The sequence below is a fragment of the Ooceraea biroi genome, chromosome 7 (genome assembly GCF_003672135.1).
Source record: "Ooceraea biroi isolate clonal line C1 chromosome 7, Obir_v5.4, whole genome shotgun sequence".
Taxonomy (NCBI): Eukaryota; Metazoa; Arthropoda; class Insecta; order Hymenoptera; family Formicidae; genus Ooceraea; species Ooceraea biroi.
This window is the reverse complement of record NC_039512.1, coordinates 16487206-16497550: the sequence shown is the minus strand read 5'-3', so window position 1 is coordinate 16497550 and position 10345 is coordinate 16487206. Positions and strand designations below refer to the sequence as shown.

Here is a 10345-nt window from a genome sequence, read left to right as displayed (position 1 = left end):
AAAACTATTTATTTTAATACACAGCGCATAAATTAAATTTAAGATTTTTTTATATGTATTCCGATATACTTAAGCGCGTGAAATTTCAGCTCTGTCATTGATAAATTTTAATCGCTTCCTGTTTAAAAGTATTATATAATACTTGATAATTCTATATCTTAAATTTAATTATGCGTTTGCAATGTGCAAATGTGTTGCGTAAAAAAGCTAACTTCAATATTGTCAAAGAAGTTCTGTTCGCATCTATTCTTTATTTATGACATTTTGACTTGATACTTGAACGCGCGAAATTGCAGTTCCGTCATTGATAAATTTTAATCGCTTTCCATTTAAAAACTGTTACAACCGCGACATATTTTTGTATTACAATTTTTATCTCCTAGAATGTTCCAGAATTTGTTTTCAGAATTATTATCGATGGTTTTAGGATAGCCTGTATATATAGAATACACGCTACACCTGCATGCAACACCTGCCATGCGTCAGATATGGTCTTGTCATTAAAACAGGTCATTATCATTGCGTGTAATCTAGGAAGGTAGAGCGGGGTAGAAATGAAACGCTCTTAGCGTGTACAAAGTGCGTCTAAACGTGTGTATAACTCTGATTAACGTATCTTTTTTCTTTGATCTCAAGTGAGAAATATCCAATTGTTAATTTGTGAACAGATAAGTAGCTTTTAATGATTAATGATATTTTTTTATAATCTCTTATAAAGAAACTCATGTTATTTTAATGTTACGTCGAAAGCACTTTATATACGATGTTACAGCATTTTCTATAGAAATATTTCCGTTAAAGCAATTTTTATTACGAAATGTGCAAAATGATGTTATTATACAGAAATTTCTTTTAAAGATGGCTTCTGATTTAAATTGATCGTAGAATTTATAAAAAGTGACATTATAATAGTGGTAGTTCTGTGAAATTCCACATACTTATGTGTTGACGAACTGAATAGAGTTTTCTTATCATATTACGAAATTGATAAATCAGCAATCGCAATATGCGATAAGCCCAGATGTGTCCCCTTCCTGTTTAAAAGTATCATCATCATTCGTTATCGATTCAAATCAAATTGTGCCTCGGATATATAAAAGACGGAATTGATGGTATAGAAAAGATACGTTATTGTCCGCGAAACGTTTCTTCATTTGAACGTAATCGTTTAAGCAACTAAAATGAGAAACGTAATCTGGGTTTTGGCACTGCTTTGCCTGATTCATGTAAGTTCGAATTAACGAGTTTGTTTCATCCATGTTTCAGTTAATTAATTATATTACCTTGTATATTATTCGAGTTGAGAGTTATGCATTTTTATAAATCTTCAGTAATAACGTAAAAGGAGAAAATATTGATATTTCCTTGCTTTTATATCAAAATCTCATTAATATTTTATTCTGGAAAATGTTTCGGCACATAATCTTTTTGTTTTGAAGAAAAAGTAGAAGTTATCAGTTTTATGTCATGCTTTAATAAAGTTTTTAAAAATTTTATATATTTTAAGGTATCAAAGCAAGATCTACTAGATCCTACAGCCAATCTCGAACGACTGGTGAATCTACAAAAGAAAGCTACCGAGTTTTTACTTAATAAACTTGTGTTCCTCGACAAGCAAACAAGACAAAATTTTGAATTAAAAATTAATGATATAAAGGCCGACACTTTACTTAATGTTAATAAACTTATCAACGAAGCATTCGAAAATGTCAATGTGAGTGGGTTCTATATATATTTTTTTAATTTAGTGTCATAAAAGCGAAGACATATATGCCAGTTGGAACATAAAGAGAAATATTTTAAATTATAGTTAAAATATCAAACTTTCTATGGAGTCAGTTTCTGAAAAACACAATATATATAAGTATGACTGACTATATACAATGTATGAAAAATACTTATTTTTGTCTAGTCATCTATTGAGAAGGGAAAGAAAGAAGGTAAGAATGTAGACGAATGTTACGATTACGCAAAAACTAATTTGGAGACAAAGAACGAAAATGCTAATGCTGAGCTGGAGAAGTGTATCGACACCGCTAACCGAACCATAAGTGTCCCATTATCGAACGTGAGGAAAGTTATCGAGGTAGTTGCCGTTTCAATAAAGATTAAACTTCTTCATCATGTTGCTAATTTATTTAAAAAATTATCTATAAAAATATATAAACTTTTAATAGTCCCTCATTGTTACTATTATGATTATGTTTTTATTTCCTTAATTATGAGAATATTTATATTTTCATAATTATTATGTATCGATATTTTAATACTCTTCTTTTAATTCATTAATTCCTGTTTTGTGATTATCCTCTTTTTATTTTTTAATACATTTATTATTTAATACAATTTTTAATTTAATTAATTGCTGATGCTCATTTTGTATAAAATAGTTAATGTATCATGTATAATTTCATTGAGTAATAGATCGCACAATGATTTTAAAACAATACATTTTTTCTTTAGCAAGTGAAGACATTAATGAACGAAATAGATGCTGTCATACCGACCTGCCGAGGCGAATCATCGGGCATCATCAAGCTGCAGGCCTGTGTCATGAAGAATCTCTATGTGCACGGAAAATCTCTGAAAGGTCTGAACGCTGATGCCGACATGATCATGAAAAACACGTTGTTCTTATATGCAAGAGCGATCACCGATGCGAAGAGCTGCACGACTAAACTCATCTCTAATACCCGTACTTTTGGCGTAGATATTATCGTCCGTACGGACAACTGCGTAAGAAATGCGCCTACAGACAATAGCACTTCTATCTATTAAGACTTTAAACGAGACAATTTATGAAAGAATAAAAGACATTTAGTGATCATTGACTAAATTCTTTTTAAGCTTCCCATTCCTGAAAATATGTTGTATTTTTTATTGAGCGAAAATGCCTGTTAATTGTAAAAGCATTATTCAAGTTTGTATTTTTTAAGTATATTGCAACAATTTTAATTTTCAAATGAAGAAAACTCCTTAATACTTTTCCTCCATATACGTGTGCGTGCGTATGATCCCGCATACAATTGTATCAAACTATACAGCGAGTTAAACCGTATTCATGCAATTGCAACGAAGTGCATCATTTCAAATCAGTACATATATACAGCAGATAATGGTAAAAATCAAGTTATTATATCATTATTGAAAGACTGATTTTTCGTGAATATATAAAATTAAGTGTTCATTTAAAACATAATAATAGCAATAATTTGCAGCGTTACAGGTGCGATAGCAGCGATCAGGGAGCAATAGTAAGTGATAGTGGTAATTAGCAATAACAGCAACAATAGCAGCAACAGTAATGACATAACAATAGTATTATTTATAATTATATTTATCATTAACATACTTTTCGATAGAATTATACATATCATTAATTATAATCGCCATGGTCATGATTATCTTCACTTATATACATGTGCATATATGTATATATGCGTAGATCTATCAAAGCACACTTGCAGAGGATGTTTTATTATCGTCATCGTCGTCATCAACACACTCACGCGCGTGCGTGCACACACAGTACAGTGTCCCAGAAGTCGCGCATATCTCTCGACATCTAATTAAATATCAGAACATATATATATATATATATATATGTCTCGATTACGCCTCGATTTCAAGTTTCATCACTCGTCGCATATTTAAAGAGATTTTAGTCTGCCCAGATCTAAATTGAGGGTTTGCGTTTTGGATAATTCCTTAATATATAAATTTGACACAGCTAGAAAAATTGTATTCCTCGCAATTCTTCTTCATAATCTTGACAATTCTCAAGCCTCTTATACATTATTATTACAATACCTAGGCAATGGTGCACGATTTTTGGGACACGCATATATTACGCATGCTAAATATTTGTCTTTTGTAAGAACTTTATGTACACGCAGGGTCCGGAAATGGCGAGTCTGTAATCGAGCTCGATTACTTTCCAATGGAAACATTTCGACATTTAAATACATCTTATCAATTTGGGCATGTGAAAACTTATCAATAATTGTGCACGAGATTGGTGTGAAGTACATGTTGATTACAGAAACGATATCAAATCAGTTTGCTCGCTAATGATCATATAATTGTCAAACATAGAAAAGTTGAAAGAAAGGAAGAATTGTATATCTGCTAATAATTAGCAAGAATTTAAATTTCGCAAATTATAATTTGAAGGATAATTGTAATCCATGTGGAATTTGAGATTACAATGGCGATTTATAATTAATTATAATAGACTATGGTTTTCACGGTACCGCGGTGCATAATGCTATGGTGCTATCTTGCTTGCTATTGGAAAAAAGAGTGCTTACCTTGCTTTTCTCCCTTTAGGAAATCAAATCGTAAAACACATCTAACACGTCTCATATAACGGATGTACAATTATTTTTACTACAAAATTCTGAGATACAGCATTACGTAAATATTTCTCGCATCTGCATGAAACTATATGTAAAAGCTCGCTTTTCTTCTTTCAACAAAATAAATATCGCACGCCGTTAGAATTAATTACTGTTCTAATAAAGAGGCTGTATAGATATCTATAGGTAGAATTAAAATATTACAAGAATTAAAATGCTCTTATTGATATGGCTATCAGGATATAAAGATTCGCTATTACAATGTTAAATAGTTCTAAATGGATTATATGTATATGTTGTTGTCTTATTTACAAAATATAATCTGCATAGAATTGTTCGATAGACCATACAATTGACGATTGATTCTTCGCGCACTAGGATCCCACTTATCTTGTGTACAGTAAAAAATTTAAGAAACTGATGTGTGTGTGTGTGTGTGTGTGTGCATGCATGTATGTATGTGTGTGCATCGCGGTACGAGAGGAATCTCATTTTAGCAAAAGAATACGATAAAACTTTTGTGGAAGTGATTAGCAATCTCAAAAATAATGCTTTACTGTAAAAAATATTATAAGCAATACGATCATGCGATGGCAAATTCTTCTAAGTTACGAGTTGAAAGGGATTTCCTTCCCTTTCCTTTTAAGTCGAGATAGCTGTACATCCTTAAAAACGATGTAGTATAATTATTGGATCGACCGGAAAGTTCGTGTCAATTTTTTGAGCAAAATTTAAATGCAAAGGTTGTGCGAAGGTTCGTGTGGATCTTTCTCAATAAAATTCAAACGCAAAACTTTATATTAATTCTCGATAAAAAAGTTTTGCATTTAAATTTTGTTAAAAAAAATTCGCACGGACCTTCCGGCCGATCCAATATTTATTGTATGAACAAAATAACAAATTTGGCATTAATATATGCGCGCAACAAATGTGTCTAAATCTTTATATAATATAATAATTTTACACTTCAGTAACAATCAAAGATTCTGAATAGAGGAAAAGGTTGAAGGATCTCTGTATCCATGTAATCTCGAACTCGTTAGAATGGCTTACGAGACATGTAAAGTGTCTTAGTAACTTTATTATATAACTTCATCTTATTTTCGTTCTATTCTCATACGAATGATTTTTAATGACAGCAAATATATTCGGTCTCCGTCTAAGAATAATAAGCTATGTACTAGTGCTTTTCTCTGTAAATGCAATTGTACTTAACAAATTATGAGCAAATTCTTTTATTATAATTTACTAACAGTACCGTTAAAACCGCGTTCCCGAGCCACGTATTTATTTCATGCATTAACGATGATCTCTACATCATTCGAAAGCCTTGTTGTACATTATTGTACGGTGTAAAGTAAACGACGATGACAAATCATCAAGATTGGGATAAAAAAGATATAATTCACAATGTGTTTCGCCAATATTATATGTTTTACCCGATAAGAGAGCATTACAATACTTAAAAACGAGATGCAAATCCTTGACTTGAAAAATAACAAAGTTAAAGGATTCATTATGTAACAAGCCAAGTCCAGTGGGAGCACATCATTTTAAAATTGCGACATTTCAGGTCAGGAAGTCGGATAAATACGTCTTACCCTCACACGTTTACAAAAAGAAAAACAATTATATGTGTGTGTGTATATATATATGTATGTATATATAATATATATATATATATGTATCGATAATTTGTACACATTCCTTTACGTATGATATATAACTCGTTACCTCGTCATTGTGCACTAATGACTTTCAACGAAACTATTTCAAGAATATTGAAACATTTTGCAGATAAAGATCGTATGATAACACATTGAGATAAAGAAATATACTCGTGACTTCCTGCACACATAAAGCTCATCGCAATAGATATTTTTTTTTTCTGCGTCCGGTTTACGCGCAGGTGTGACGTGTGATGTACAATCTGACCTGTGCATGCTTATTAGTCATCGTGAAATTATCATAGTGCCAGAACCTAGCAAGCACATGAATCACCTCTGCCGTTGTTTCTTTGGTCATTGGTTAATTTGATTTGATCCGGGAATTCATTGTAAAGTTCAACCTACGGTTCGCAAGGTACGTAAGTGAAATTGAAAATCAGATTTGGATATGTGCGAATGATTTTCCCGAGTGCTTTAACGTATACTTACTTCACTTTCTTGAGCTAAAGCATTCTTAGCTATCGTTTGGAAAGCTTGTTCAACATTAATAGCTTCTTTTGCACTAGTTTCAAAATATGGAATATTGTTTTTCGATTGACACCATTGTTGTGCTCTCTTGGACGACACCTAGAACAAAATGTGAAAAATGTGAAAAGAATTCATGGAATCCGTTTATAAGATAAACAAAGGTAATAGATTCTAAACTCTCTCTCTCTCTCACACACACAAAATTAATATAAAATACACAATTATTTATTTATTATGTGTGCGTATGCAAAACTGTTTTACTTACTGCTCTTGATTCAAGATCTACTTTATTTCCGAGCACGACAAATGGAAAATTGTCCGGGTCTCGAGGTGAAGCTTGAATTAAAAATTCATCCCTCCATGAATCTAACGATTTGAAGCTAGTCGGGGCAGATACATCGAATACCAGCACGCAGCAGTCCGCGCCTCTGTAAAATGCCACTCCTAACGACTGAAACCTTTCCTGTCCAGCTGTGTCCCAGATCTGATGCAAAAATGTATATTCTTTCTTTTAGAGAAGCCATCGACAACAGTGCGATCACATTATTAAACCAGACATATTTATATTACCTGCATAGTAACTATTCTATCCTCTACCATCACTTCCTTAGTCAAAAAGTCTGCCCCTATTGTCGCTTTATACTGATTGCTAAACTTCTTATTGACGTACTGATTCATCAAAGAAGTTTTCCCAACGCCTGAATCTCCAAGGATAATGACTTTCAGCAACACTTTCTTGCGGGATGCCATTTTTTACTGAGAAAGCATAGAACGATGTCAACAATTAATTTTTTTTAACAGCTTACGTACGCAAAAGCAGGGATAAACAGCAAATATCATTGCATAATTTAAGGATAGGGACAAATGTGAGATTAACCTAAGTATGTCACATCCTAATTTATTATCAGGCTATAGGATGACTAATCAGAATTTCAAGTCACATGTGATTTCTGATTATTCATTTATGAAACAATTTATGAAGAAAATCATGTAAAAATATTATTTAACAGTTTTAAATCTGTTTTTTTTTGTGATGGGTTGTATCTTTAAAGATTAATAAATGATTCCACATAAACAAATGCTTTACAGATATGCAATCAGAATTAATGTGATAAGAGTGCAAATAAGTACCTGATGAACTATTGATGTTTATGCTAAAAAAACACATATGCTATATATGTGGCCACATTATAATAATAGGTACACTTTTAATAATCTTATTGTGTGTTTAATCTATTAATATAATTTCAAAATTAACTAACACAAACAAACTGGAGTTTTGTCTTATTTAATTTGTAATTATATATATCTAAGTATTGCTAATCTGTAAGATTGAAATAATTATCATTTTTATTATTGTGTTTGCTTATATCCTCTTTCTCACACACACACATACACTGTATATATATTGTGTGCAGGACCTGTGCACATGTATGTGCGCGCATATATGCATACACGCATTGTACATGATCTTTTCGCTAATTTTGTCGTCGATAGAATTTTTTACCAATAATGAAAAAAAAAACTGTCAAACTCAAAAAAATTCGAAACTCGACCCGCGTATTTACGCGACGCATCCTAAATACTGTACGAGCTGCTATGTTATTGTACGAAAAAAAATATGATTCCGTATCTCCCTCGTACGAATGATTAATCGCATGAATCATTTAACGTTAACGAGAAAAGTACCGCCAGATAACAATGACGTTTGTACCACGCACTCATAGAAAGGAAAAAAAAAAGAATAAACGGACATCTATCTCTCTTCGACGCTATTAGAGCGAAACTTCCTGGTACTCACCGTTGAACAACACTACGGGATATTCGCACTGATGTTGCAACGGTATAATATATGACGAAGTGGCTGAACAACGCGACGCGGATTACGAACGAAACGCGCCGCGTATGCGGACGGAATCCGTTTAACTGCGCGTTGCTCGGGACCTGTCACGCGCGAGCGAGATATCCCCGTCTCGAATCAGCGTATCAATCGCGCGACGATCGCCAGGTAAAATACGCGATGTACGCGAACGCGCGACTCGCGTCGTCCGGCGTGCAACGGGAACGTCAAACACCACGTGCAATTACCTGAAACTTGGAAAACACGACGTGAAACTCCTCCGCTCCAGTACTTTACACAAAGAAAATGGCGTGTTATGAAATCACGAGTATGACAACGATGTCGTCACCTGTTCTTCGCTTACTTTTATCGACCGAGTGCAATCGAGTGCATCACTCGCGCATCGTACATCAGAGGTCGACAGAACTATCGATATCTCGCAACAGCAAGGTACGTTTGCATGAACGCCGAAGGATAATGTTACGTGCAAATTAATTCGGTGCTTTTGTTGCACACAGAAATTGTACTAGCAAGTAACACTACCCAAGTGTCACACGCCGATTTTGATAAGCTTTGAATATGTTGTTGTCTAGGTCAAAATATGAGATACATATTTTTTTATATCGGCCCGTTTTGCCATTAAGGGGGTGAAACACCCTCTTGAAAAAAATCGGGTTTTATATTTCTTAGCGAATACCGTCGAAACAATAAAACATATAAGAAAAAGTTTCAAGTAAAAGTTTTATGGATTCTAATGTACTTTATAACAGTGCAATCAGATTTTTCGAAAATGTCATATTTTTCAAAATTCCTTTCCCCCTCCACAATTTTTGAAAATTTTAAAATTTATCTTTCAGCAAAACTTCAAGCATATTTAACGACAATTCAACCATATATGATAAGGTCATATTCTGAAAACGCATTTTTCAAAAATAAGCTAAAAGTACCTCTATATCGCTACATACGCGCCCCGTCCGTATTCTCGTATTTAATACGCTAGTTACTCCTGGCAACAGTTTTTTCGCACAGAGATAACAATGAAGTCGGGGGATTACTTTTAATTAACAAAATAAGTCAGGTTCTCGCCCTCTGCCGGACCCAGAAATGGTCAACGTAGAGCTGACAAGAAAATTTTACTTTTTTTATTTTTATCAATATTTCTAAATTTGTTTGTTTTTTTCTCTATAATTGCATATATACTAACATTTCTTATGAATCTGATTGCACTGTTATAAAGTACATTAGAATCCATAAAACTTTTACTTGAAACTTTTTCTTATATGTTTTATTGTTTCGACGGTATTCGCTAAGAAATATAAAACCCGATTTTTTTCAAGAGGGTGTTTCACCCCCTTAATGGCAAAACGGGCCGATATAAAAAAATATGTATCTCATATTTTGACCTAGACAACAACATATTCAAAGCTTATCAAAATCGGCGTGTGACACTTGGGTAGTGTTACTTGTAAGTTCTTTTCCGACAAATTATTCAAACATCGAAACGACTACATAACCAAGTAGGTATAAATATTGAACACTGCTATGTTTATTATATATCTTTGTGACATTTTCAATATTTCTGCTATTATTCGAGTTTTAGCTAAGAGAAATAATTACCCAGTAAGCAAAATGTGTGCAATCTGCCAGCAGATTGGCAACAGATTACTGCAGAAGTTGATAGCAAATTGGCATCCGTTACGTCCGCATTAGGATAGTGATCTGCCAGCAGAGCCTGCTAACAGACTCTGACGGCAGATTGGCGGCAGAAACCGAGCAGGATCTGTTAACATCTGACGGCAGATTGACGGCAGAAACCGAACAGAATCTGCAGCTTTTGGCCATTCATATTCACGATATATTAAGGGGGGAGCCTGCTTTAGAACGTTGAAAATAAGGTATAATTTTACGAATTTTTTGGAGAAACTATACAGCGGATCATTATAAAACTTTGA

At 33.3% G+C, this 10345-nt stretch overlaps 2 protein-coding genes across 3 annotated transcripts; one reads left to right on the top strand and one right to left on the bottom strand.

Annotated features, from left to right (window-relative positions):
- The first annotated feature begins 9 nt into the window (after nt 1-9).
- LOC105282829 lies at nt 10-2829 on the top strand. The gene is made up of 4 exons (XM_011345084.3): nt 10-1226; nt 1508-1714; nt 1913-2086; nt 2464-2829. Exons 1-4 carry the CDS (start codon nt 1182-1184, stop codon nt 2776-2778), a joined length of 741 nt encoding a protein of 246 aa, XP_011343386.1. The 5' UTR covers nt 10-1181; the 3' UTR covers nt 2779-2829.
- A 1537-nt stretch (nt 2830-4366) lies between these two features.
- On the bottom strand, nt 4367-8785 carry LOC105282830 (ras-related protein rab7). 2 transcript variants are annotated; one of them, XM_011345086.3, is made up of 5 exons: nt 8642-8785; nt 7124-7309; nt 6819-7037; nt 6515-6652; nt 4367-6426 (listed from the first exon to the last, which is right to left on the bottom strand). In XM_011345086.3, the coding sequence occupies exons 2-5, from the start codon at nt 7301-7303 to the stop codon at nt 6340-6342; spliced, it is 624 nt and encodes a 207-aa protein (XP_011343388.1). In that variant the 5' UTR covers nt 7304-7309; nt 8642-8785; the 3' UTR covers nt 4367-6339. The 2 variants fall into 2 exon arrangements, with proteins under 2 accessions (XP_011343388.1, XP_011343389.1); XM_011345087.3 differs by lacking the exon at nt 8642-8785 and adding an exon at nt 8355-8614.
- Between the last annotated feature and the right edge of the window lie 1560 nt (nt 8786-10345).

Bases quoted from the DNA above. Each gene is read 5' to 3' on its own strand.
- LOC105282829 (XM_011345084.3), top strand. From the start codon at position 1,182: ATGAGAAACGTAATCTGGGTTTTGGCACTGCTTTGCCTGATTCAT. The intron at 1,715-1,912 runs GTGAGTGGGTTC...ATTTTTGTCTAG, and splicing joins AAGCATTCGAAAATGTCAAT to TCATCTATTGAGAAGGGAAA. The intron at 2,087-2,463 runs GTAGTTGCCGTT...TTTTTTCTTTAG, and splicing joins ACGTGAGGAAAGTTATCGAG to CAAGTGAAGACATTAATGAA.
- LOC105282830 (XM_011345086.3), bottom strand. From the start codon at position 7,303: ATGGCATCCCGCAAGAAAGTGTTGCTGAAAGTCATTATCCTTGGAGAT. The intron at 7,038-7,123 runs GTAATATAAATA...TTTTTGCATCAG, and splicing joins ATAGAATAGTTACTATGCAG to ATCTGGGACACAGCTGGACA. The intron at 6,653-6,818 runs GTAAGTAAAACA...ATTTTGTTCTAG, and splicing joins TAGATCTTGAATCAAGAGCA to GTGTCGTCCAAGAGAGCACA.